The sequence below is a fragment of the Panthera pardus genome, unplaced genomic scaffold (genome assembly GCF_024362965.1).
Source record: "Panthera pardus isolate Hobbes unplaced genomic scaffold, ASM2436296v1 HiC_scaffold_6, whole genome shotgun sequence".
In the NCBI taxonomy this organism is placed as follows: Eukaryota; Metazoa; Chordata; class Mammalia; order Carnivora; family Felidae; genus Panthera; species Panthera pardus.
In genome coordinates this window covers 100,416,426-100,444,013 of record NW_026526991.1, presented here as the reverse complement: position 1 = coordinate 100,444,013, position 27,588 = coordinate 100,416,426, and the positions used below count along the sequence as shown (strand labels likewise).

At 49.7% G+C, this 27,588-nt stretch overlaps 1 protein-coding gene across 2 annotated transcripts in view; it reads right to left on the bottom strand.

The window, feature by feature from the left end:
• Window positions 1-27,588, bottom strand: part of VWF (von Willebrand factor) — a 137,777-nt gene that overhangs the window by 68,945 nt on the left and 41,244 nt on the right. For both annotated transcript variants that reach the window (XM_053895673.1, XM_053895674.1), the window contains exons 11-18: window positions 20,989-21,125; window positions 20,428-20,566; window positions 19,216-19,316; window positions 15,532-15,727; window positions 14,684-14,899; window positions 10,492-10,732; window positions 4,564-4,658; window positions 559-719 (exon numbers count right to left, since the gene is read on the bottom strand). In XM_053895673.1, the coding sequence (XP_053751648.1) occupies window positions 559-719; window positions 4,564-4,658; window positions 10,492-10,732; window positions 14,684-14,899; window positions 15,532-15,727; window positions 19,216-19,316; window positions 20,428-20,566; window positions 20,989-21,125 (1,286 nt within the window). The remainder of the gene's footprint in view (window positions 1-558; window positions 720-4,563; window positions 4,659-10,491; window positions 10,733-14,683; window positions 14,900-15,531; window positions 15,728-19,215; window positions 19,317-20,427; window positions 20,567-20,988; window positions 21,126-27,588) is intronic.

The following is a 27,588-nucleotide window of genomic DNA, read 5'->3' as shown; positions in this document are numbered from 1 at the left end:
GCCCCAGCCCCAGAATCATGGAATGTCAAGAGCTGGCCAAGACTGTGACCCACTCTACAGATGAGGAAAACAAGGCTCAGCAAGGGGAAGGGACTTGGGCTGGTCCTTGCTGGTGAAGGGGCAGCAACATCAACATCTCTTGAAATAGAAAGTTATATGTATATATGCAAATCACATGCAAATACATGTGTGCTCTTTCCTCTGAGTAAGTAGAATGCGGCCCTTGGGAAAATTCCAGGGGAAATGCCTGTTGTCACTTGTAAGTATTTTCTGGAAATACTTGCTTTGCTTCCTCCGGCACCTCTGTGCCCTAAGTTCCTGTGTTTTTGTCAGATCTCATCAGGATGGACTCTAGACACAAAGTCTCCCTTCCTGACTTTGGCGGCTGAGTCAGCCACAGAAGGCACTCCCCCACCCCTGACCCCATCACCACTTCCACCCCCATTACCATTCTTGTTTGGCTCCTATTTTTTCCTCTCTCTGCCCCAGAGCCACCTCATGTGTGCCCGCCTGCAGGGAAACGCCAGGCTGCCCACCTCTGTGGCTGTGGTGGCTTACCATGCCCGGGGGACAGAGGCAGCCGGACACGCAGCCCGTGCTCATGCACTGCAGGTCGTAGTTCTGGCAGGTCTTGGCACACTCGAGCCCTTCAGCCCTCGGGTTGTCAGCAGGGCACACCAACTTGACCATGGGGGGCCGACAGGACAGGCTCCTTTTGCCTTGGAAGTAGAAAAACCAAAGAGGCGACCCGTGAAGGATGAATCTACCTTCCACACTGTCCTTGGTCCCCCCAGGTGCAGCCACTCACTTCCAGAGACCCAACTGCCCCCTCCCTGGGATGACCTGACCTCCAGCAGGTCCAACACTGAGCCAGGTTCCCCAAGTGGGACTAGATGGCCACCTCATCTATTCATCTGAGCCCCAGACCTTTGCCTATGTTGAAGGCACCTCTCTGGCTCTCCACAACCCTATGACTGCCCACGTTCCTCATCCCCTTGAGCCTGCCATAGCAGGTTGCATTAAATCGGGAGGCACTGCAGAAATGTCCAGACCTAGGCTTTAAAGGACCTGCATTTGGGTGATAAAAAGTAACCTTTGGGGGCCCCAAGGGGACCATTCCTAAAATGGTCATGCTAATTTAGTTACAAAAAACTTAAGGGGAGATTTCTATGTCATTTTCTTTTCTTTTCTTTTCAATTTTTTTTAACATTTATTTAAGACAGAGACAGAGCATGAACGGGGGAGGGTCAGAGAGAGAGGGAGACACAGAATCTGAAACAGGCTCCAGGCTCTGAGCGGTCAGCACAGAGCCTGACACGGGGCTCGAACTCACGGACCACAAGATCATGACCTGAGCTGAAGTCGGACGCTTAACCGACTGAGCCACCTAGGTGCCCCTATGTCATTTTCTGCCCAGCCACTGGCCACTCCAGCCGCTCTATTTAAATCTGCTACACTCTGTCCCTTGACACCCTTCCCCGCCCTGCCTGCTTTGTCAAGCCTCCATCGGATGGCCTCCAATACCACCCTCTGATATACTGTCTGTTTTACTTATTTGTTGATTGCCCACCCATTGCCAACTAGAATACCAGAATAAATGTTCCGTGAAAGCAGGGGTTGTGTCTCCTTTGTTCAGGATGTATCATATTTCCTGACAGTTGGGAGGTATCAATGGCTGATTGAATAAATGATAACATCAGATGATTGATACAGCACTTTCCTTTCAAAAACCCAGATGCACTTCACAGCATTTCTATCTTACTGCATAGAGCACTTACTGTCTCCTGTGAACAGGTTCCAACCTTATTTTTTTTTAATTTTTTAATGTTTATTTATTTTTAAGAGAGAGAAAGACAGAGCATGAGCTGTGGAGGGGCAGAGAGACAGGGAGACACAGAATCCAAAGCAGGATCCAGGCTCTGAGCTGTCAACACAGAGCCCAACGCAGGGCTCGAACTCACCAACTGTGAGATCATGACCTGAGCCGAAGTCAGATGCTTAACCAACTGAACCACGTTGGCACCCCCCAGTCTTAATTTTATATGGAAACTTTTGTTAGGAAACTGAAACCCTAAAAGGTCAAGTGGCTCTTCCAAATCGTACAAAATTCTAGGAGCTTCTTGACTTCACAAAAGATGACCGCTTCCAGGAACTATCAGCTAGAAAAAAGCCAAGAGAGGGCAGGGACATGAGCAATCGGCAAAGAGAGGAGGAGAAGGATTTAGTGACCCTGAGATCCGCTACAGACTAAATGTGCCCCCGTAAATTCATGTGTTGACCCCAAAGGTAGTTGTGATAGGAAATGAGCCCTTTGGGAAGTGATGAGGCCATGAGGGTAGAGCCCTCACGAATTGGATTTGTGCCCTGATGAAGACAACCCATGGAGCTCCGAGCCCTTCTTGCCCTGTGAGGACACAGGAGAAGTCTGCAAACTTTACCTGACCTTGCTGGCACCCTAATCTTGGACTTCCAGCCTCCATATATAAATACATTCCTGTATTTCTCATAGTTAAGCCACCTAGTCTGTGGTGTTTTGTTAGAGCCGCCTGAACAGAAAAAGACAAGGTCACAAGTTCTGATTTCAACTTGTGAGCCACTCACATGCTTAGGATCTTGTCCCAGCTCAAGGCTGAGAGATGCTCCCCAATCAGTCATACAGGGCAGCCTGACTTCTCACCAGGACAAACTGGAAAGCCAATGCATGGCACACATCTGTGTCACTTGGAGAGATGGCGTCTTGAGGGAAGCAGAAGGCAGAGAGAGGTGGTCAAGCCAGATGTTGAAAATAGCTCATTTATCTGCCTAATAGCATCCCTCTCCCTCCTACTGGGACAGTCCTTTCTAAGCAAGGATCCATCTGGAAGCCAATTAGTTTTCCCTGATCCATAAGTGTGAATATGGTCCCCTCAAAGCTAGGTCAGCCCCTTCTCCCTTCTGTGCCTTGTCCTTCAACAGTGTAGCAACTATTAGGACCTTCAAACTGAGAACAATATGCCCAAACTCTCCTCTTTCACATCCATCTGAGAAGCTTTCTAAACAGGTACCCTTGTCATTAAAGACCTAAATGTGAGACCTGAAACCATAAAAAATCCTTGAAGAGAGCACAAGCAGTAATCTTGCTGACATTGGCTGAAGCAACATTTTTCTAGATAAATCTCCTGAGACAAAGGAAATAAAATAAAAAAATAAACTATTTGGACTACATCAAAACAAAAAACTTCTGCACAGTGAAAGAAACAATCAATAAAACTAAAAGACAACCTACAGAATTGGACAAGATATTTGCAAATGACATATCTGATAAAGAGTTAGTATACAAAATATACAAAGAACTGATACAACTGAACATCCAAAAAATAAGTAATCCAGTTAAAAAATAGGCAGAAGACATTCTGCAAAGAAGACCTATTTCTCCAAAGAGGACACCCAGATGGCCAACAGACACATGAAAAGATGCTCAACATCACTCATCATCAGGGAAATGAAAACAAAAACCACAATGCACTATCACCATACACCTGTCAGAATGGCTAAAACCAACAATGCAAGAAACAATAAGTGTTGGCAAGGAGGTGAGAAAAAAGAACACTCGTACACTGTTGATGGGAATGCAGACTGGTGCAGCCACTGTGGAAAACAGTATGGCGGTTCCTCAAAAAGCTAAAAATAGAACTACCCTACAATCCAAGAATCACACTACTGGGTATTTACCCAAAAATTACAAAAACACTAATTCAAAGGGATACATGCACATCTGCCTTTAAATAGCATTGTTTATAATAGCCAAACTACAGAAGCAGCCTAAGTGTCCATGGATAAATCGTTGAATAAAGGAGATGTGATATATATATCCAACGGAACATTATTCAGTCATAAAAAAGAATGAAATTTTGTCATTTACAATGACATGGATGGAGCTAGAGAGTACAATCATAAGCAAAATAAGCCAGTCAGGGAAAGACAAATACTATATGATTTCACTCATATATGGGATTTAAGAAATAAAACAAATGAGCAAAGGGGGGTGGAAATGAGAGAAACAAACCAAGAAACAGATTATTAACTACAAAAAACAAATGGATGGTTACCAGAGGGGAGGTGTGTGGGGGGATGGGGGAACTAGGGGATTAAAGAGAGTACACTTATCCTGAGAAAGAAAAATAAATAAAATAAAACAATTAGATAGATAAGCAGATAGATAGACAGACAGACAGACATCCTTGTAAGTATGTCCCTGAGTAAAAAGAGGCTAACGAAGGGGGGTGGTCTTCACCACAATCAAGGTGACCAACTTACAGCTACTCACTGGGTTAAGGTCACCATGGGCAAAACAGAGGTCTCACTGAATCCATCTTGCAGATAACTCAATTTTTCCCCTGAAATAAAATTCCTCCCTGCCTCAATAATTTGGATGCACACATGCAAAGGCATGTCAATGCCTGAAAACCACTCACATGAACATAAAAATGGTGTCAACCCTGACATGTGCCTGAATGCACAGGCACATCAGACAGAGCAGCCCAGCGGCGAGGTGAAGAGCCCTTCCAGGGGGACAGTACTCACTGCGGTGAGACAGGGGGCTGCTGAGGAAAGTGTCAGGCAGCAGGCTTCCTGGGGCTCCACTCGTGGTACAGTGCATGAAGCCATCCTCACAGTAGCTGCAGAGAGGAAAGTCAGAACCCAGCTTCGTAAGAGCGGCTATGCTTGCTGGCTCCTTTTCCTCACCTCCCACTCACCGTCTCCCCGTCCAAGTCAAGGTAGTCCCATAACTCATCTGAAACACAGCCCGCTAAGGCCACTCACCCTCTCTATGTCACCAAACCCAGTGGAACGTCTTCAGTTCTTTCCTTACCCGATCCCTTTCGACATTATTCACCACTGTGACTATCCTGTTCTTCTAGGACAAGAAACAAATCTCTCCTGGTTTTCCTCCTACTTTTCTAGTTGCTCTTTCAGGCTCACCCCTCTGCTGGCTGCACCCTGGGCTCTCATTCTAGGCTGCCATCCATACACTCAGCTTCTATGACAGAGACGACTCACAAATTTACACCAGCAGCTGGGATCTCTCCTTTGAACCCAAGATCCGTGTATGCAAGTGCCCACATGATAGCCATCTTGGCATAACAAAGACTTCAAACTCAGTATGCCCAAAACTGAAGTCATGATCCCACCACCAAAGCCAGTCCCCCGCCAGGGCTCTGATTCATTGTATGATACCACCAACCATCCAGTTTCACAAACCAGCAAACGAGGGGTCAGCCCTGATACTGCCTTCTTCCCAACCCCCACGTCTGACCATCACCAAGCCCTTGGACCTTGTCTCCTAAACGTCTCTGGCATTCACATCCACTTCTCTACCTTCACTGCCATAAGTCGCCACCACCTGTCACCTGGACAAGGCAGAAGCTCCTAACTGACTGATGTCTCTGCACCTATTCTTGCCTCTCTCCAAAACACACTCCTCCTGGCAGCCCAAGGGTTTTCCAAAGCCTAAATATGATTATGTCACCTCCCTGCTGGGACTCCTTTGTAGCTTCCCCTCAAGAGGCCTTAGGAAAGAGACCAAATCCCTCAGATGGCCTCCCTGGCCGCATGCGATCTGACTCCTGCCTACCTTTTCTCTAGCCCATTTCAAGGATTCATAAACCACGTACTTCTCTTTCTTCCACACTTGTGACTCTGCATGTATTGGAGTTATTATTTGGTTAACATCTCTCTCTGTGTCACTGGACTATAAGATCAAAGACGGTAGAAGTTGTGACCGGTTTTGCTCATTATCTGTTCAGCAGGCAGCATAAGGCTCTGCATAAAGTATCCAATATTTTTTTTACATATTCTTTTATTCCTCTCCTCCGATCCCAATCCCCTCCCCTAACACGGGCAATTATTTTTATGACATGTAGTCTCCTAAAGCGCCCCCGAGGATCCCCACTTCCTGGTGTTCAAACTCTTGTGTCATCTCCGTTGCACCAAGGTTGATCTGTGTGCCGACAGTATGTGGCAGCAGTGACATACCATGTGTCACTTGAGATTAGGCTATAAAAGACTGCAGCTCCTGTCCTGGTGCTCTCTTGGATTACTCACTCCAGGGAACCACTTCACGAGCAGCCCAATGCAGAGGCCCACATGGCGAGGAACTGAATGAAGCCTTCTGCCAAGAGCTGTGTGAATGAGCTGGGAATGGAGCCTCCAGAGCCAGGCAAGTCTCCAGATGACTCAGCCTGCAGCCCTGGTCAACAGTTTGACTCCAACCTCATGAGCAAACCTAGTCACCCAGCCAAGCTGCTCCGGGAGTCCTGCTCCTTAGAAACCGTGTGACATTATACATGTCCTTTCTTTCAAGCTGTTAAATTTGGGGTTAATTTTTTTATGCAGCAATAGATACAGAAAACTAATACAATCTTATTCTGTTCAGTGTAGACCTGCCTGCATATATTCTCATAAAATATGTATTTCTTTCGCATGCCTGTATGTTTAACTTGTATAAGTGGTACTATCTCATATATCACAGTGTTTTGTCGTTTTCTTTACCACCACGTGTTCAAGATTGAACCCTGCTAATACATACCTACTTTCCCGGTGCTTCTAAGGCTGCATGATCCTCTACTGTGTGCATCCACTGCCTTTTCCCCATGCACCCTCCCAGGGATGGACACAGACCTCAAACAAAGCTGTGACTAACATCTTCATACATGTGCCCTTAAGAGCCTGTGTGAGAGTTTCTTTAGTGTATATGCCTGAGAGCAGGACTGTGGGCATATCAGGTGTGGGTATCTAATTTGCATAAATCATGCCAACTGCTTTCCTGGGCACCAGGAGCAATGCACCTTCCAGATTAAAGAAGGCCAGGAGACTGGAGAAAGGAGAGGTAGGCAGGGGTCAGATCACATGGGGCCTGGGAGGCCATCATAGGGATTTGGTCTCTATCCTAAGGCCTACTGAGGGGAAGCTATTAAGGATTCCAAGCAGGGATACGACATAATCAGATTTTGGTTTGGGAAAGATACTGGGGTGTCTGAACAGGTGTATGTCCTAACAGTAGCAGAGCGGGGGCCCCATATTCCACAGCCCTGCCGACACTTGGCATTACCCAGATTTCAAATTTTTCCACTCTAGTAGATATGAAGTAATACTCGTTGTTGTGATTTGTATTTCTCTAATAGTAATGATTTTAAATGATTTTTAATGTGGCTGCTGTTCAATGAAAATTTATTAAATGAGCAAAAGAGAATCAGCCCTTCCCTTTCTGGGCACATGCAGAAACTGCGCCCTCTGGTTTTTAACTAACACCTGATTTTAAAATATCCTCATGTCATGGTCTGTCTGTCATTTGGACATGACCCAAAAGCTTAATTTTATTTTTAGAAAGAAGAAAAGAGAAGAAAAACCTTGTAGGTAGGATTATAATCAACTCCTGGCCCAGAACCTGGCTTGCAATAGTGTAAGTGCTCTATCATGATGCCTGTCTGGTGACCAAACAGCCTAAAGATACTTCTAGACACATGTGTTTGTACCTTCCTACTACCTCTTGTGGGCATCACCAGCATTTGCTCCATGGGGCTCACTCTTCAGTGTGCGGGGATAAAAATAAAGAGCCACAAAACAAGCCCCAAGTTCCTGATGGTTCCCATTCTCCATGAAATCCAGTTTTCTAAATGAAGTGGAGAGACAGGACAGACAATAGCTTTCAGCCCTGGTGCCCAAAGGAGAGCCCGGGAACATATCAGGGAGAGGTCACTGATGTGCAAATCCTGAAGAAAGCCTGAAGCCAGGGCTATTCCCCAGCTCTGCTCACCCAGGGCCCTCTGCACCTCATCTCCCCACCTTCCCTGTGCCTCCAATATGGTAAAATGACCAGGGACACGTGCTGCCCTCCAAGTCACCCCAGCCTCCTACCCTCTGGCTTCTTTCCTCACCACACTACTGCAACATGGGAGCCACTATGACCTTCCAATTGCCAAATTCAACAGCCTCCTCTCCATGTAATATGAAGAGTCTAAGAGTCCCTGGGTTCTATCACTGGCTAGATGATTTGGGAAAGTGATAATCTCCCTAAGCCTCAAATTCCTTACTAAGAAAAGCGATGCTTGCCTTCTAACGGCATTGTTTTAAGGTCCCAGAGAGAAACACCCTGAAAATCATAGCTGGACAACCAGAGTAAAACGACTGCTTGGGTGAAGGCCCAATGCTCAGACCAACAGATGTTGTCACTCTCCTGCTCTCCTCACCTCCACCATATGGCCCGGCATTCGCTGTGCCTTTTTGCTTGCCTTTTTCCTTTGGCCTCTCTCATAGGATCCTCTTTCTGCTCCCCTGGCCCTCTGAACATGCCCCCAAGCTCTGAACTCAGTTTCCTTTTCTGCTCCTCAATCCACTTCCTTCGTGGGCCCGGCTGCCCCTACAGCCATACAGAACACCTCCACGCAAATCCTGTCCAGCCTCCACCTCTCACTCGAGTCCCACACCCACCCTTCCGGTGACTGTTTCCCCTCACTCACCAGCATGCGTTCTTGGCAACTCAGCCATCCGGGCTAAGACCAAATTCATGATCCTCCCCCTACCCACAAGGAGCCCTCTTGTTGTTCCTGCACTCCTGGGCACTCCAGTCCAGAACCCCGGGGCCGTCTTCAGCCAACCTCATCCCCCTACATGTCCCCCCAGTCTGTTTACTTCCTGGGGTCTCTGGCCTCTGTCCCCTTGCTCTATCTCCACTGCTAGTATTGGCCCGGGGCCTTAGCACGTTTTGACCAGACTGTGTCAACTTCTTCCCACAACTGATCTCCCTGCCTCCACACCTCATGCAGCTTCCAGAACCCACTCCTTAAAGCTACGCTTTGACCTATTTGCTCTTTCAAAACCTCTGAGGTCCTCCCTGCCTACTGCTCCAGTCCCCCCTCCCCATCTTTCGAAGATGCCCAACATCCTCCCAGGCTTATCTTCCCTTCATGCAACATATGCCCCCCCAGAGGACTTACCTTGGTGACTGGTGAGTACTCCCTGTGTGTTTTGGGCCCTGGGCCTCGGCTCCACCCCAAAGCCCTCCTCCACAGGCCCGGCCCACACCCACTGCTAGAATCTTCCTCAAACCCAAAGCTACCTCCTGCACTGGGTCTTCTCCAGCTCCTCCCAAGTGGAAGCAATCTGACCTTTTCTGAGTGAGTAGAGATTTTTATGTCTACAAAATGGCGAGCCTACCAAATATGATTGTTATTTCATCTCCGTAAACATTGACTATGCCTATTTTCTGCCATAAGTGTGTTGGGTGCTGGGAATCAGGACCTAAGATGTGGTCTCTACTCTTGGGGAGGTCACAGTCCAGAGGGGGATACAACACATTTTGCTTAAATCCAAGTCCAATGACAACCATTCTTTCCATCCAAGCATAACCAACATGCTCTGGGCATAAGAGATGGCGAAGGACCACAAACTTATCTCACTAAGTGAGGAGGAAAAGCTTCATACCACACACAGTGTGCAGACCTTGTTTGGATTCTGATTTGAACAAACCAATTATATATAAAAAGACATTTTGAGACAGTCAAGAAAGCTAACATGGATGGAATATTAGGTGTTATCAGGAATCATTGTTAGTGCTTATCTGAACAATGGTATTATGGTTAGATCGGGTTTTTTAAGTGCTTATCTGTTAGAAACACATACTGAAATATTTTCAGATGAAATGATGTAATATCTGAGATTTTCTTTATTCCAGCCAAAAGGGGGAGGAGGGAATAGATAAAACAAGAATGGCAAAGTGCTGATAATCACTGAATCTGGGGACAGATGCCTTAGGGCTCCTCACTCTATTCTCTCTACTTTTATGTCTGAAATATTCCACAGGACATTTTAACTGGTCTCCCTAGTAAACCATCAGCTTCTTTGGGGCACACACTGTGTCTTGTTCTCCTTCAGATCACCAATCTCTAAGCCAGCACCCAGGCCAGAGCAGGTGACAAGGAAATGTCATAAATTTCTCCTGTGACCGTGACAGCCCCTCTGAAACGGACCAGGACAGAGGGCCGGGGCAAAGGGCCAAAAGAAGCAAGTGTGATTGGAGCTATTTTTCAGGGAAGTATGTAAAGCAAGTCAGGGTAGCAATGAACCACTGAGGTGAGGCTGCCTTAGTCTATTTTCTGCTGGTTCAAATGCCCCCGCCCGGGAACACTGCCAGGGGGCTACAGGGGAGGGGACAGGGAGCCCTCCCATTTCCTGTTCTCAAAAAGGGAAACTAAGACCTACTGCAGGGAAATGGGGCTCAACACGTGAGAGTTGGCAATGAAGCTGAAACAGTCCTCCTGCCAGCCATGAGTAAGGAAGCCACTCCAGCTGGGTGAAATCCCAGCTTTCCTTCTGACTTGCCGTGCAAGTCTGGGCAAGGCACTTTCTTCCCTGGGCCTCAGTTTCCCACCCACAAAATGAAGGATTTGGAGGACCATTTTCCTCTCAAGCCCTGCCATTCCTGAGGTCCCCGGTCCTGCTGCATGCACTTACCACGTGGTGTGATGGTCTGAGAAGATGTCTTCAGGCTGGAAGATCTCGCCGTCATAGTAACAGGGGCACTGGGCCTTGGGCACACAGTCTCCCCTCTCATCCAGGTACAGCCCTGCGGGGCAGAAGCAGCCTTCCAGGCAGATCTCATTGCAGTCCTCATCCGGGTAAGAAAGGGAGCGACAGGTCATGTTGCAAGGGGTCCCACACTGCAGGTACACCTGGCCCTGTGGGCAGCTCAGCGCTGGGAGAGAGGCAAGGGAAAGGAAGGCCTCAGTGGAAACATGCAGATGACAAGGACTGTCTTTCTAGGACCTGTAACCCCAATTGTATCTGTACAATCACTACCTTCCTTTCCTACCAGGAGCAAAACTGTATTGTCATGCTCACAAATGCCTATGATAATAATGAATGCACACGGTTTCCCCTCTGCTGAACTAGGGGGATCCTGCTTTAGTGGTCTCTGAATCCTTGAAGTCTGGGACATGTAGAAATCAGGTGGATTTTGACACTGTGAATATTAAAAAGAACTGGGCATGACAGGCAAGGGCATTTCTCCTGGGATGATGATAATTGAGCATCTACTGAATATCCTGCTTTTCACCAGCTTCTGTGCCTTTTACGCCTCCCATTGAATTAGATCTCATAGCCCTCTTCTTACGAGTAAGAAAACTCAAACATAAGCTAAGTAATTTGTCAAGGTCATGCCTCCCAGGAAGAAGCAGAGGCAGGATTTAAACCCAGCTCTCTATGACCAAGAGCTCATGCTCTTAACCATTATGCTCTACAAAGGAAACAACCCCTTAGGAGCCATGCTTTTGAGGACAGCCACAAAGTGCGGGGACACTCTTGTGCCTGCCTCAGCCAGGTGGGCAGCCCTGTCTCCTCCCCTCCTTCACTCTCCCTGGCCTCTTCCCACAGAGAAACAGCACAGCAGACAAGACCCAAGAGGACGTGTGCCAAAGCAGCAATACAGGGAAGTGGACAGGCTCTGTCTCCCAAATTCCTGGGTTCGAGCCTTGGTTCTGCCATTAGTTAGTTACGCTGTGACCTTGAGCAGTTTCCTCACTGGAATAGACTAACACCCACCTGGATTGTTGTCAAGGTTAAGGGAGCTAACAAGTTCAGAGTAATGCCTGGCACATGGTAAATGCTCACGGCTGTTTTATCATGATGATGACTGCGGAAACACAGCCCCAGCTCAGGGGGCTCCAGATGGGAGGGGTATTCCAGATGAATGCCCAGGCCTAAGAAGACCTAGCACTCCTGGATTCTGGCCAACACCGTGAGCACCCCGATGAGGAAACCCTTTACTGGGGGCGTGGGAAGTGCTTTGCCCTTTCTAAAGGCTTTCTTCTTGCTAATCAGCTCCTATCCAAGAAATGACCACCTCACTCTGAGGACACTCCTGCTGGGACCATTAGAAACCTTGCCCTCTCTGTTAGAATCCATTTCTACAGTGGACACCCACTGGCAAAATGTGTCACAGAAAGTGTAAAAGGAAGCCCTGGCCGTGAACCTCAGACATGGGGGTGAGAACACCTGGAGAGCCCCTGTAGGCTTCCCCTCCTGCACCTGCTCAGGGTTTAGTATTTGAGGGGATCTGAGAAGGGAGGGGGCTCCATAACCATATTAGACATGGGTTTTTCTCTGAACCAGCAGAGAGGTTGGGTCAGTGGATGAGTATTGAGAGCAGGGTGTGTTAAGATGGGGTGTTTTGGGCAATTAAAATGCAACTCTCTTTCAATCCATTGAACCTGTGATATTAAGGGTACATTCATTCACCTATTAAGGAGCAGCTGGAGCAGAGAGCTTTTTCTCTCTGACAGATGTCTCTAGAACTGGCTTCGAGCCGTATTGAATTTCTCCTCTGGGCTTCCTCCCCAGAAGGAGCAGTGGCCACCTCAGTTTAACAGACGTTTCTCATGCTCCCACTGTGTGCCAGGGGCTGTGCTAGGCTCATGGAGGCAGAAGTGGTTAAGACTTGATCCCCATCTACAAGAAGCCTATGCTCTTTTCTTCCCAAAGGAAATGTAACCAAGTAACAAGCAAAACAAAGCATGCTTCTCCCAATCTCCTCACAGCATGATCACTCCTTGCTTCATGAGCATCCCCAGCTGATGGGGGCTCTTCTTAAGGATGGAGTTAGTGGTGTAGGGAGCTCTGTTCATTTCTCAGGGAGAAAATGAGGTACAGGATGGAGTCAGGAACCCAGGAGTCTTGCCCACCCTCCTCGGGGCTCAGGCCTCCAGGACCATTTGGCCAGCCTCTTCGCTGGTTCACCTCCACATAAGCCCATAGAGACAGAAAACTTCCCACCACCCGTACATTTTCTGCCTCCAAATTCAGTCCCTGCTCCCACAGTCTCAGCCTGTTCCCTTTTGTTCTGTTCTCAGGAGGTGAAGGACAGCAGCTTTCATGAGATTACAGAACGTGCCGGTAAGCCCTCAGTGATCTGGGAGAACATCCTAAATGAGGAAATCCTTCAGATGCTGTAGCACACTGATAATGCAGTATTTCTAATATTGGTGGACAACCAAAGCATAGTCATGAACAGCACGCCATTTCCTCATTACTTTGCCCAGTTTCTAAACAGCAAACCCCGATGAGGAAACTGAGGTGTGGAGGGGGAGATGATGGGCTCAAGGCCGCAGGGCGGGGAAGTCACCCGCAAGTTCCAGCAAGGCCTCAGACTCTGCTCTTCCGGCTGCTGGCCATGACTCTGGCATCCCCGACCCAGAGGAACAGGGAGGCACAACTGCATGCATGCATACACGTGGTCCCTTTCATCCTCACTTCTGTCTCTGCTCCTCTTTTTTTAGGACACTGCTTAGACTTGAAACATGAGTTGGCTCATTAGACCCCAATAGTGACACTTCTAGAGCCCTGTACCTAAGCTTCTTCAAATACGTGATATATATTAGGACCTTTCTCCGCCTCTCATAGCTCCTATTTCCCTGCTTCTGCCAGGACCACGGGCATATTAGTCTCCACGCACATCTACTTCACCCTAAAAATCAGAATATTCACGACACCTCATCCTCCCAGAATATCCTCCTCATTTCCATGCATCACTACTACTATCCGCCTGTGGAACAACTCTTTTCTGCCAAGATGGCGACTTTTTTTTTTCAACGTTTTTTTTATTTATTTGTGGGACAGAGAGAGACAGAGCATGAACGGGGGAGGGACAGAGAGAGAGGGAGACACAGAATCGGAAACAGGCTCCAGGCTCTGAGCCATCAGCCCAGAGCCTGACGCGGGGCTCGAACTCACGGACCGTGAGATCGTGACCTGGCTGAAGTCGGACGCTTAACCGACTGCGCCACCCAGGTGCCCCGATGGTGACTTTTTAAAGCCTGGTCGAGTACACCACCTCCAGAAAGCCTTCCTTGATTGATTGCCTCTGCCTTAATCTCATTATCCTTTTACTCAGTGTGACAGTCACCTAGTACGGAGGCAGTTTCTACACCACTGGCATTGCCTGACCATGCTGGGCACTCGGCACATGTTCCCCGTGCAGCACCACCAACAACAGAGTGAGCACAATCTAGCTGTTCGAGGGTCCAGAATGTGGAGCAGATACCAGCCGTGGTGGCAGAAATCTAACATGGCAGAGTGAGACTCCAAAGTCAGCTGGGGACATTGATGTCATTCAACTTTACATAACTCTATCAATGCCAGAGATGTGGGCCAGGAGTGTACTGATCATCTGGCTGGAGTTACAAGCAAAGGATCCGCAGGTGCATTCCCCACACCTGAGTGCAGAGACCCATTGGGATCTGGGACTCCCTCATTCCTCCACCTGGCCATACATGTATGCAACACTAGGTGGCAGCAGCCACATGAAATCTCTGCTTCCCAGGAACTCCAAGGTTCTAGACCACCACCAGGCAGAGGGATGCAACTCGCCCTCCCGGAACAGGCTAGAGTAATCACACTGTCCTGTGAGAGAGCCAGTCCCCACCGCCTGTCCCGCAGGAGTTGGGGGGTGGGGGGTGGGGGGGGTGGAGGAGAGGGCGGCTGCAAATAAACAGTTCTCACTACCCATGCTTGCCAAATGCGCTTGGGCCCGGTTCTGAAAGCAATAACGCAGAGACACTGCCGTGAAAAGAACGAGCCGCACGCAGGACATCCGAGGAGAACTGTGCGGGGTTGGGCTGTGCGAGAGCTGGCGGACAGGGAGGGCACCCACCACAGAAGCTGGGCTCCCTCCACCCGATGTGCACGCCTCTCCGGGCACAGGCTGCGGCGTAGTTGGCCACGGCGCTGCAGAGACAGTCTTTGCCGTCGGAGCAGGAGCAGACGTCATAGCGGCAGTTCTGCACGTAGGGCAGAGGGCTCACGACGCGGTGGCAGGCCTCGAACTTGGAGGACGTCAACAGAGCGCACGACTGCTCCGCAAACCTGGCTGTGGCGGGAGAGAGAGCAGCACACGGGCTTGGCCGGGGCCCCGCCCCCGCCCTCGCAGCTCCCGCCCCTGGACGGCAGTGACCAATCCTACTCTGAAATCCCCCACCCGGCTTCCCCCTCGGCAGCACACTGCAAAGCGACTGGAAATCACTGTGATTTTTCTCCTGCAACCAATAAACTTTACGTTTGGCTTAAATACATAATAAATTGCATTTCCAGAGCACACCACCCACGGACAGACGGGAGAAATAGTTCCACGATGGGCTGGGTAAGAGAGGGAAATGAATGCAGGGCTGAAATGATGTCACAGATCAACCTGCAAATGGCCACCCCAGTGCATTTATCCTCCGATAATTTAATTCTGTGTGGCTGCTGCTCCAACAGACTGCGAAGGTCCAGGGACAGGAAACATGTACTATTCTCGTCTTTCCCAGGGTTCCGCCCACGGAGGGTGCACAATCAAGGGCCGTTGAAGAATAAATGATCCAGATGCAGATAATCAAATGCTGATGGTAAAAGCCAAGTGCCCCTGTCCCCCAAAAGTGGGGGCACTGGTGCCATGGAATGCACTGGAACCCGGGAGACACCTCAGGGCTCCGCGAGGCCCCCCTGCCCCCCAGGCTTACGTACTCAGGCGCGGGTTGAGGCTGCACGGATCACTGTGCTGCTTCTGCAGGTCTTCACAGTCCCCGTGCAGCTTCCAGGCGTTCCCGAAGTCCTCCACCAGGGGCTCGGCCAGGCCAGCGGGCGTGAGGAAGTCGTCACCCCTGTTGCCATTGTAATTCCCACACAGGCCGCACGTCTTCCCCGCATAGATGGGGGACAGCTGCAGGGAGAGGCAGACTACCCTGGAGCCGTGGTGGCCAAAGCAGCCACAGCTTCCAGTCACTAATGAGATAGTTGTAATCAAAAAGAGCTCCCCGGGGTGAAAAATAAATACGAACTTAATAAACCGTAGCCGAGTCCGAGGCTATAGAGGGAAGAAAAGCTAACTGTAGTGTAGGTTTACCACCAGCAATATCCCTGCTCTTAAATCAGCCCAGAGAGCAGTCTTGCCAGGGGGCATTTTAGAGATCTAGCCATTTAAAGATGGCAACACTGAGTCCCAGAGAGGAAAATGACTGGCCTAAGGTCAGAGGTGGTGGCAGAGCTAGAAGTAGTAGCCAGGTTGAGCCCTAGTCCAGAGGGCTCTGTGCCACCCTCGCCTGTCAGAGGAGACGCGGTAGCCCTGACACCCACGGAATCAAGTGCAAAGTCAGCACCCCTTTACTGAACACTTATATCGGTCACACGTGTGGGTGAAGCAGGCTGAATCCATTATGGTCCAAGTAGTCCCAGTGACAAAGAACAACACCTTCCCATCTCAATTTGACTCAGCCGCTGAGTGTCATTGGGAAGAAAGGACCATGACCAAGGAGGACTCTAGGTGGTGTGATCAGAGGAGGTAGGGTCAGCAAGGAATCTGGGGCAGCCCACTATGGGTGACCAGGATGGTTCTGGAGGTCAAACTCTAGGCCATCAGCATGTGGCTTGTTCTCTGTCCTTCTGAGCCCAAAGTGCATACTCACAGACAAGCTGGGGAGTTAAACCTGCCTTTCACACTTTACAGCTTGGGGCAGCTGCTGGTTTCTACTGAGACGGCCCTGATTCAAAGATGGAACCAGGTCTGGGACCCCAGAATCCTGACTCCTGCTCTGCATGTAATTAACACAGCCAGATGACCTCCCTGTGTTGAAACCATCATGCACTAGAACTGAGCTCCTACGGACATCTCTTGGAGCCCCTTTCAGCTTCCAGCTATGACTTCACAGGATGCAAGATGAACAATCTAGTGGAAGGTTCCGGACCCATATAAAATGTACCCAAGGAAATGCCATTAGAAGAGAATAAAGTAACGTTTCCCTGTTTGCCTTACAAATTTCAAGTTTGGCCACACTAGGCACCCAGGCCTTCCCTGACCTATTTTTTTTTATTTTTTTTAATTAAATTTTATTTTTGTGAGAGAGAGAGAGAGACAGAGTACGAGTGGGGCAGGGGCAGAGAGACAGGGGGACAGAGAATCCGAAGCAGGCTCCAGGCTCTGTGCTGACAGCTCAGCAGGACTTGAACTCATGAACCATGAGATCATGACCTGAGCTGTAGATGCTTAACTGACTGAGCCACCCAGGTGCCCCCTAACATCCCTATTTAAAATGTAAATGCTCAGACCCTGACACTTTTTGTCCCTTTCTCTGCTTTATTCACCTCCTCAGGATTTCCTTCTAATATACGATATAATTTACTGGTTTGGTTGGTTTATCGTCTGTCTTCCCCCAGTACAACATAAATTAAGTGAGGCAGGGATCCTTGTCTGTGGAATTTCACAGTTGTAGCCTTGTCCTCTAGAATGGTGCCTCTGGACACTCACTAACTATGTGTTGAACAAATGACTGAGCAAGTTCGTGAATGAATGAGGTTCTTCTGAGGGCACAAGCTGAAACGCAATGCCTGCGGTCAAGGCCAGCCCTGACCTGAGCAGCGAAACAGGTGATGTCTTCACTCCCTCCACCTGTGCCTCAGCATCCTCTCTTTCCTCCTCATTCCCAGACCGTGAGTACCCTCATTCCCCCACAAAGTCCCTCTGATCACCCCCAGGCCTGCTGTCACACTATCCCCACTAAGGCAGTATCTTCCTCTGTCCCCTGGGTCCCCTTGGCTTGTTCCAGAGGTAGGCTCAGCCCTCAGATCAAGAGCACCCTTACTGTGACATGAGAGGTTAGAGAATGTGGTATGGCCAATGGCAGGGTGGGAGGCACCCTTTCTGAAGACCAGGGTGTGGAGGTGAGTTAGTCGGGGGTCAGGAGACCTGAATTTTGATCCTAACTCTGTAACCAAAAGACCATGAGACCCGGGTGAGTTCTTTCTTGCTCCAGAAATGATGGGTTTTATTTCTAACTGTAGAGGAGAGGCTGACAAGAAGCTCTCCGAGATCTTCCTGCGCTATGGTCTTCAACTGAGGTCTTGGGACCCTTTGGGGCATGGAGGTCCCTGAAGCCCTTTCAAGGTGTCCACAAGGCCAAAACTACTTTCCTAATCATACAGAGATGTTATTCAGCTTTTTCCCTCTCATGTTCTTACAAGTGTACGGTGGAATTTTCCAGAGGCTACATGACACATAATGTTGCAAACGACTGGATGCAGAAGGAGATGCGAGTCTCCAGCTGTCTCCTATTAAGCCAGCCATTAAAGAAATTGGCAGAAATGTAAAACAATAATATTTTTCTCACTCCTTATTTTTCCTTTTGAAAACATAGTTATTTTTCAAAAAAAAATTATTGTTTATGTTAACATGTAGTGGATTTATTATTGTTATTTTTGCTTGGGTTTTTTTCAATTGAAGTGTAATTAGCATGCATTGTTATATTAGTTTCAGGCATACAATATATTGTTATTGTTATTTTTTAAGTGAATTCATAAGTATGTATTTTAATTCTCTAATTTCCAACATGGTAAATATTGACAGATACAACCTCTGTAAAAGATCTTGGGGTGTTCAATAATTTTTAAGAGTACAAAGTCATCTGAAGACCAAGAAATGAGAAGCTCTGGTCCAGCAGGAATGACACTGCCAGAGAGCTGATCCCGCTCCACCACCAATCACGTGCGTAGTCCTGGGCACGTGTCCTGACTCACCTGAGCCTGGGTTCCTTCATTTATAAAAATGGCAGTGGCAACCACACTGCCCATCTGCTCTGGGAAATTTCCAGAGAGGAAGCCCTGTTGAAATCTATGGATTGCTACCCAAATGTGACTCTGGGGCCACGGAGAACACAAGGAAGTGGCCCCCCAGACCACAGACACCCAGGGACGGGGGAAGGATTTGGCAGTTCCCAGGGCAAACTTACTGGGCAGTAGGATGGCTTTCTCCCCCAGGGTGCACAACAGGGGACCTTGGCTGCGAGTTCCAGATGGGCTCTTCCCTTGCTGCCCACAGCGGGCACCCCCTGAGAGACACCCCCTGCTCCCCAGCTTTGTTGCAGCCAGGAGGCTGGGCACCAAAGGCTACCTCCTAGCCCTTCAGGAGCCAGCCCAGTCTGGAGGACCTTGGGGTACCAGAGCCCCAGAAGGGAGAACCCCCAGGGCAAACAAGGGGTGTCCAGACAACAAACACCAGCCTCTCATAAACAAGAGAGGACTGTTCCTTATTCTGGGGGCGTAGGGCCTGGGGATAGAGGAATTCTTCTCCCACCACATAAAGCCAGAGCTCTGCCAGAGCACAAGAAGAACTTTGTAAGGTCCAGGCTACAGGGAAGCAGTGTTTGGGAGGGCACCTACCATCACCAGCAGCCTCCCACGGCCATCCCAGTCCATCTGTAGGTCCTCCCCATAGCTGAGGCGCACGGACGCCATCACGGTGTGCTGGATGCGGAGGTCACCTGGAACAGAGCAGGGACAGGATTTAGGCTGAGATGGGGAGAGGGCAGGGTGGTGACAGGCAGATGTATAGTGGGAAGAGACGGGGTATCTCACGAAGGACTGTAACAATGAAATCAAGGAGTTGGGGGCAGATGGGGATGTCCATGAGGCTTAACGGGGTCTCAGGAGAAAGGATAATCAGGAGGTAGTACAAATTGGGTGCCGTAGAAAGGTGCCCCTGTACCCTGGCCGTAGCCTGCCATTCACTCCAATGCCACAAGAAGGCGGCAGAGGCTTCTGCATCCTTGGCTTCTGAGGCTCTGCCTCCCATTGAACCCCTGACCCCTGAGTATTCCCCAAGCCCTTCTGGCCTTGCACCCCACTTCTAGGCTGAGTTACTCAGTCGTCATGTCTGAGCGATGCTGTGTGGTTGAATACAGCAGTTCTCACTGGAGACGAGGTAGGAGACATAATCTCTTGCCCTGGAGGAAGGTACCTCATGGGGAGACTCAGACAGCATTAAACACAGGTGGACGTGCTGTGGTCAATGCCAGGATAATGGGCCACATGGTCCATGAAGGTCATGGGAAAGAAATAGGAAGGATCTGACAGCCACTTTGAGGGTGAAGGTGGCAATTACACTGCTCAAAAGGGTGTGGTGCCAACTGGCAAAGTCACTGGACAGGTCGGCTCTTCCCACAGGTCACGGGGTCGCCTGGCTTTGCCCCACGATATCCTCTGGTCTGACCCATCACCAGCCACCCCCTAACCTCTCCACGTCAGCCTCTGCTCCTTTCCCACCTCAAAGGAGAGCTCCAACCACCGTGCCCAACCTTCAACTCGCCCCTTTGGCTCAAGCCAAGTGAAAACCTTCTTGGTCCCCTTTCCCCCTCTGCGCCCTTTCCATGCCAGAGAGCAGCTCCCTTGCCTCCAGCCAGCTTCCTCCACCCATCCTCCTCCTCCTCCAGGAAGCCTTCCTTTCTTGAAAGGATGCATGCCGAGGATAGAGGATACCCACCCCTCCGAAGCTAGCTCTCCTCACAGAAGAGGTGGGCAGTGAGCACTGCTGAGGGGCAGGAGCTCTGTAGGTGAGCTGCACCCGCCCCAGGCCTGGAGGAGGAGGGAGCACACCTTGCAGGAGAGGGATCTGGACGTCCTGGCCATCCATGGAGACTCCTCCCCCATGCTTCAGCTTCACAAGGCTGTTGTGCAGTCTGGGCAGGCGGACGGTGACGGAGCGGGTGCAGACAGCATCAGGGTCATCAGCGCACTGCCAAGAGCGGCACACAGAGTGATGTCACCACAACCCCAGCCCAGTGCCCCAGCCCAGGACCCATTTCCTCAGAGAAAGAGCACAGCCCCACACAGCGTATGGCCTTCTTAGGAGAAGCAGCTCCATTCTCATGGAGCGGTCTCTGTGAGTGGGCCCCTGGAGGTGTGCCAGAACACGGCCCTGAGCCCGACTCCCCACACCCGTTCCCAGTCCTGCTCCAGTCTTTATAAAGAACTCTTGGGCCTATGGTTCCAAAGCCAGTCTGGGACTTCAATCCTCAGCGGGGAGCCCTGTGCCCTCTAGATTTCCCCTCCTTGCTTCGGTCTCTGGAGCATGTACCCCGGCAGCTCATGAAGGAAATGGGACAACCTTGCCCCAACCCCGGTCACAGCTTCCTGACTCGTGGCAGGCAAGCTCACCTGGACAGTCTCTATGACAACAGAGAAGGTGTGGTCCTGGCAGTCCTGTGCCAGCAGATACTGGCAGACCCCACTGAAGGTGAAGTACCTGTTGTCAAAGCTCTTGAAGTGGGATTGTCCTGTGACGAGACACTCCCCTGGAGGGACACAGAGGAGGGAGGTAAGAGCAGGAGGAGGTGCGGAAGCCCCTCGGAGGTGGCAAAGGTGGAATGCACGTGCAACCCAGGCACCCCAAGTGGAAACTCCAGATGTTCTTTCCCCACACCAGTCTGAAAACGCGTTCCACAGGAGGACTCTAACTCGGGTCCCTCTCCTCAGTCCATGAGAGGTTACAGTAGGATCTTCGGATCAATGTCTCACTTTATGGAAGGGAGGACTAAGGGAAGTGACAGCCACATGCAGTCAGTGGTGGAGCCCAGCCCAGAACCCGCAGCTCCTTGTTCTCAGTTCACTGTGACTCCCAGCCCTTCCCTACAGCCGCCCCACAGGATCTGGCTCTGCTGGGGTCAGGTGTCGCTTGGTCCAGGAACAGGCCCTTCTCTGCACTGGTGTTGTGGGGGGAGGGGGGCACAGGGCACAGCCCCACCCATGAGAGTCCCCTAAGGCAAGCAGGTTAAAAGGCCAGCCCAGATGGGGGACAGAGGAGGGGTGAGGCGGGCATTCTCTGAGCTCAGCAGGGCAGAGACCAAGGTGCCATCCTCACCCCGCAGCTGAGGGGTGGCCCTAAGGTCTCCTCGTGGGCAAGTCCCCTGTTGTGACTTCAGTTGGGGCCAATGGGGGGCCAGGAGGCCATCTGCCCATGATCTCACCACCACCCAAGCCAGCTTCCTAGCTCAGGCTGACACATCTGTGGGTGGGTACGAGGACACCCCTTTGTTGTCCCACAACTCGGAGCCCTCAGCTCACCCTCCACCTGAACCCCCTCCATCCTCCCCCAGACCACAATCCAGCCATGCCATTGGCCCAGTGAACCACAGACCAGAGATCACACATCCTGGCAAGTGTCCATGCAGGGGGGACCTCTGCCAATGTCTCCAGTGATTCCCTACAGGCCCCACCCCAACTCAGGGCAATTCCATCTCCGGAACCCACAATGGACCCATTGAAGCTAAAGTGTGGATCTGGATCTCTTCCCAAATCTCTTTTTATGTATTTCCTCTCATCTGTGCCTTCTACTCTTTAGAAAAATAAATATAGACACACACCATGGCCATTCCATAAAGTAGGGGCCCTCCTTCCTACTCAGTCACCCTTGACCTCCAAACAGCAGACATCTGTTCTCCACAGCACTAATCCTGTCTAAACCTGAAGTTCCTCTTACAAGGATCTTATAGCCAGTCCCACCTCGACCCATCCCCAGGGGCTGATGCTGGGCTCAGTCACACAGTCAGTGGGTTCCCAGAGACTGCAGGGAGATCTCTGGTCCCCATCTGCCCAAGACAAGTTCCACAGCAACCCCCCCCCCCCCGCCACCACCACCACCTCCTGCCTCTCATGCCTGCATTTTCATTGAAGGGTGCAGCAGGCACAGCTTTGGCCCAGGTGTGGCCCTGCCTTTGGTATGTGTTGGAAGGCAGGGGTAAGGAAGAGTAGCCTCAGGTTACTGAGTGTCCTCTGACTGGTCCCCAGGGCAGCTGACCCTTCCAAAATGGCATGGGTCAGGAAGCTACACTCAGCCCAGAAGAAATTAGGAGAAAATAGGGAGGCCCACCTCATTATCAGCATCACCCTCTGCAATAACAAGAAATATGTGTTTGTTCTTTCTCCCTGATTCCTGACCCAGAGCTCCTAAAGCACTTGGAATATCCTAGGTGACAGCAGCATCTTTTGTTCTAATGAAACCACTCTTGTTGGGCTCCTAGATAGATTCCAGATGGGGGCTAGTCACCAGAAAGACCCAGGCATGATCAAAGAGCTGGAATTTTCGGCCCCCACCCTCCAACCTCCAGAGATGGGAGAGAGGCTGGGGATTAATAACTGACCATGCCTGCATAATAAAACTTCTATTAAAATCCCTAGACAACAGGGTTTGGAAAGTTTCTGGGTTGGTGAATGTCTCCACGTGCAAGAGGGTGGCACTCCCCAATTCCATGGGGACAGAAGTTCCTATGCTCAGGATCCTTCCGGACTTTGCCCTATGCACCTCTTCATCTGGCTGTTGATCTGTACCCTTTGTAATAATAGCCTTTATAATAAATAGTAATAGTAAGTAAAGTGTCAGAGTTTTGTGAACCATTCTAGGAAATTACTGAACCTGAAGAAGGCATTGTGGGAGCCCCCAACTTGTAGCCAAGTCAAACAGAAGCGGGTACCATGAGAACCCAGTACTTGTGATTAGCATCTGAAGTGGGGCAGTCTGGTGGCACTGAGCCCTTAATCTGTTGGGTCTGCACTGATTTCAGGTCTTTGTGTCAGAACTGAATTGCAGGACACTCAGTTGGTATCCAGAAAGTCAAAATCCAACCCAAAGAATGGGTTGGCTTGGGGGAAAAGCACACAAATTTGGTGTCAGAAGTGTTGTTAGTAGGAACAGATCATGTCCTCCCACTGCACTGACCCCAAAGAAGGGCAAGAGTGAGGGTCACTGTTCGTGGAAGGCAGAACAGAACAGGCAATAAGGTAGGGGCAAGGGTTATCCCAGCTGATGTATGAAATTCCAAATCCACTGGTGTCACAGGAAAGCCTTTCTCAAATGGCTATTTCTCAGAACCCACCATTCTGCAGAGTGATATGGCGCTTTGTGTCAAATGTCTTGACCCTGTGGCAATAAAATGGGTGGGAATTCTTCCCCTGACCTTTCTCTGTTTTCTCAGGAGCGCTCTTATCTAAGTATGAAACTGGACTTGCGTTATCTCTGACAAGGCGAAGGAAAAGAGGGGTCAACGAGAGAATGTACAAACATTCAAAAGCAAAACTTTCAGAGCTAGAATCTAATCCTCCGATCTGATTTCCTGCTCTGCCCCCCGCTGGTCTGTGTTTTGAAGTTTCTCAGGAATCCAAAGCCTAAATATTACATTCAGCTCATTGCTTCGGTACAACTGAGGGATGGAGCTGCAAGGCAGGTAAGCTGGGAACACGGATGAGTGCCAGGTAGCACTCAGCCCTGGGGGCTGGGACATTAGCCAGGACAATGGGCCACGGGGTGCAATGCTCACCCACTCTGCCCAGAGCAGGACAGCCAGGACATGCCCAGTCAGCTGGTCAGCCAGCAAAAGGCAGCTCCCAGCAAACAGCTAGCCCACCACCAGACAGGCCAGGTGGGCAATAAAAGTTTGGTGAATGGATGAAGAACAGGTGATTCTTAACATAGTACCAAAAGTAGAACAGCCAAGAATTTTCTTTTTAAGCTTTATTTATTTTTGAGAGAGAGAGAGAGAGAGAGAGACAGAGTGTGAGCAGGGGAGGAACAGAGAGAGAGGAAGACACAGAATCCGAAGCAGGCTGCAGACTCTGAGCTGCCAGCACAGAGCCTGACATGGGGCTTGAACCCACGAACTATGAGATCATGACCTGAGTCGAAGTCGGACGCTTAACTGACTGAGCCACCCCCGCGCCCCTGAACAGCCAGGAATTAAAGCAGACCCACTACATGAGTAAAGATCCTCCCTGATTTAAAAAAAAAAAAAAAAAAAAGGAAAAGATATCTCTCATCTGATGGAAACACATTACCTCTTCTAAAATAAACCCTTTTGTTTGGAGGAAGTGAGCCCTCTAAGGGGCTTCTCTGCTCAGCCCATCTGCTTCCATGCTTTTCCACGCACCCGACAGAAACGCCAGCCCACAGGCCTTTAGCAAAGGAACACAGACTTCCCCCAACGTTAAGTTTTCACCATAGCCTGCCTCTAAGTCACAATAACATAATCTCCAAATGCACAAGATGCATTTCTAAGTGCTCCGTAGGTACCATCTCATTTACTGCTCCCAGGAGGCAGTCCTCATTATCCCCAGTTCACAGATGAGGAAACTAAAGCACAGAGAGAAACTCGCCCACAGCCCCAAGGTGGTCAGATGGGGATTTGAGCATGAGCATTCTGTCTGCCTCCAGAGCTCAAAGCACTCACACCACCCAACACCTCCTCATGGCTTCACTCCTGCAGTTTCTCATAAGTCTAATTTTGTGAGAGCTAAGCCCGATATCATTCTGATCCTGGGCACACATGGGCCCATGCCAAGGGCCATAGGTACGACTGAGTCTGGATATGGAGACTGAGTGGAAGGGAGCCCCGGTTTCTAAAGGGGGTGCACTGGCCTGTCCTGAGAGTGGCCCGGCGTGACTCCAGAAACCCCAGTATTGGCTGGGGCAGGCCCCAGGAGACTTGGCATGAACTCAGGCATTCAGATCTCCCAGGCAAGCCCAGGCACCTAGGAAAGTTTGCTCTCCCTGGACAGGCATTGGCCCTGATCACTTTCTGTTAGCCAATGAGGAAGTCTGTCTTCCTTCCTGAAAGCTTCAGAACAGACAGCTTGAATCCTAAGGTTGACTTACAGGGCTGTGTTAGAATGCATCAGAAATTATCCAGAACCAAATGAGTAACAAGTTACGTCAAGGCCCTCCCCTGTCTCACGGCCAAGCTCAAGGTAGGCCCAGGCTCTGTCTTACCCTCCTGCCCCGCCGGCCCCAGCCACACCCTGCCTCCCACCACCCTTTCCCGTGCCAGACACCTCTGCATGTGTGCCTGTGTCTCAGTCCTTCTCTGACTCCGCTTAATGAGGCAGTTATGACTGCGAGGATGAAAATGGCTAACATTTATTGAGTGCTTATTGTGCTTGTTGGAAGCTCAAGCAACAGCTTCCATGAGATGAAGCTGCTGTTATCATCCCTGTGTTAGGATGCTGATGAGGAAACTGAGGCTACAAATGATCAGACAGTTTGCTAGAAGTCACCCAGCTAGTAAGTGGTGGGACTGGAATCCCAGCCAGGCTGACTGAGTGCACAGCCCATTCCCTTGGCCCCCTGCAATGCTACCCGTCCATGCACACAGGATGGGCAAATGAGAAGCCCTCCACTCCCACCTTCCCAGCTGCAAGAAAGAACCTTCCACACTCTTCTATCAGGAGTCTGAAATTCTAACCAGAGCTTTATGTGTTTGAGGAATAGTCACTATTAATAGGCATACTCCTTCCTCACTGATCCTAACCAAACATTTATGGTTCAATGGGAGCCAAATTAGCAGAACTTCTCTGGGAAGTGTGTTTTGCAGAGGATGGGAAGGGAAGCTTGACGTTACAGAAAGGGAAGTCTGCAGACTATGGGGGAAACCACAGTTATGCCTGGAGCTGCCCTAACTCTTAACAGAACAGAGGGATGCAATGAGCAGTGAAGGCCTAAGGAGCATTTAACAGAAGTTCCAGCCCCTCTCTATATAGACTGATGCTCTCCTGGGCAACTTCTTCTCCCTCCCACTCCCCATACATATGTGCTGTGCCAGGTAGCCGCTAAGAATCTCCCCCTGCCATGGTCCCACCTCCTATATTCATGTCTTTGTGTGATCCCCTCACCTTGAGTGTAGACTAGACATGTTGACTTGTTTCTAGTAAATATAATACAGCAGAAGTGAAGGATGTCACTTCGGAGATCAGGGTTTTAAAAGACCATGGCTTCTGCCTTGACTGCTCTCCTTCACTCTCTCTGACATCACTCACCCTAGAGGAAGCCAGCTGTCATGTCATGGGGCATCCCCAAGGAGAGGTCCACATAGTGAGAGGCTGAGGCTTGCCAACCATCACATGACTAAGCTTCAACGTGTCCTCCTCAGTCCCTATAGAGCCTTCAGATAAGACCATAGCCCAAGTGGACAACTTGACTACAGTTTCTTGAGAAACCTTGGGCCAGACTCAGCCACACCCAGATACTTGACATATGGAAACTCTAAGATAATAAATGTTTGTTGTTTGCTAAGTTGGGGTAATTTGTTACACAATAATAAACAACTAGTACACTCTCATCTTATCTCACAGAATCAAAACCCAGCTCTCTATTTCTAAGGCTTACAATGTCAGCTCTTCCAGGGACTGTGGAAAAGCCACAGCCTACTCTTAGCTATACTAGCAAAGCCAAGTATATCCCCTTCCAGAACCTTTCCATCAGAAGCTCTACCAGCAATCGTCACACTGAGGGCATAAGACAGGCCCACTGCCAGCTGAATCATGGCAAGGAATAGAAATATGCCTATGTGCTATAGGTAAAAACGGAGTGGGAGATGACCAACTAAACTCCAGTACTAGAAAAAGAGGGTCAGAGCTGAGGTTTTGAATATACAGAACGAAAGCTTAGTGATTGTGTTGGCAAAATATCAAACTACCCAGTAGACTCCAGAGTTGGAACTGGTTATCTTCCCATTAAAGCATCAAGAAAATTTCTTTCATCCTCAGCAAAGCTAGCTTCTAAATTTTGAATTGAAGACCAGGGAATTGTATTGTCTGTTCCAGACCAAGCATTCCATCATGTGCACAGTGAGTGTTCCAATCATTGTTGGATGGGTAGATAGATGGATAGATGTATGGATGGTGGTTGGGTGGATGGATGGATGGATGAATGAATGGATGGTTGGATGGATGAATGGACAGACAGATGGTAGATGGACAGATGGATGGATGAAT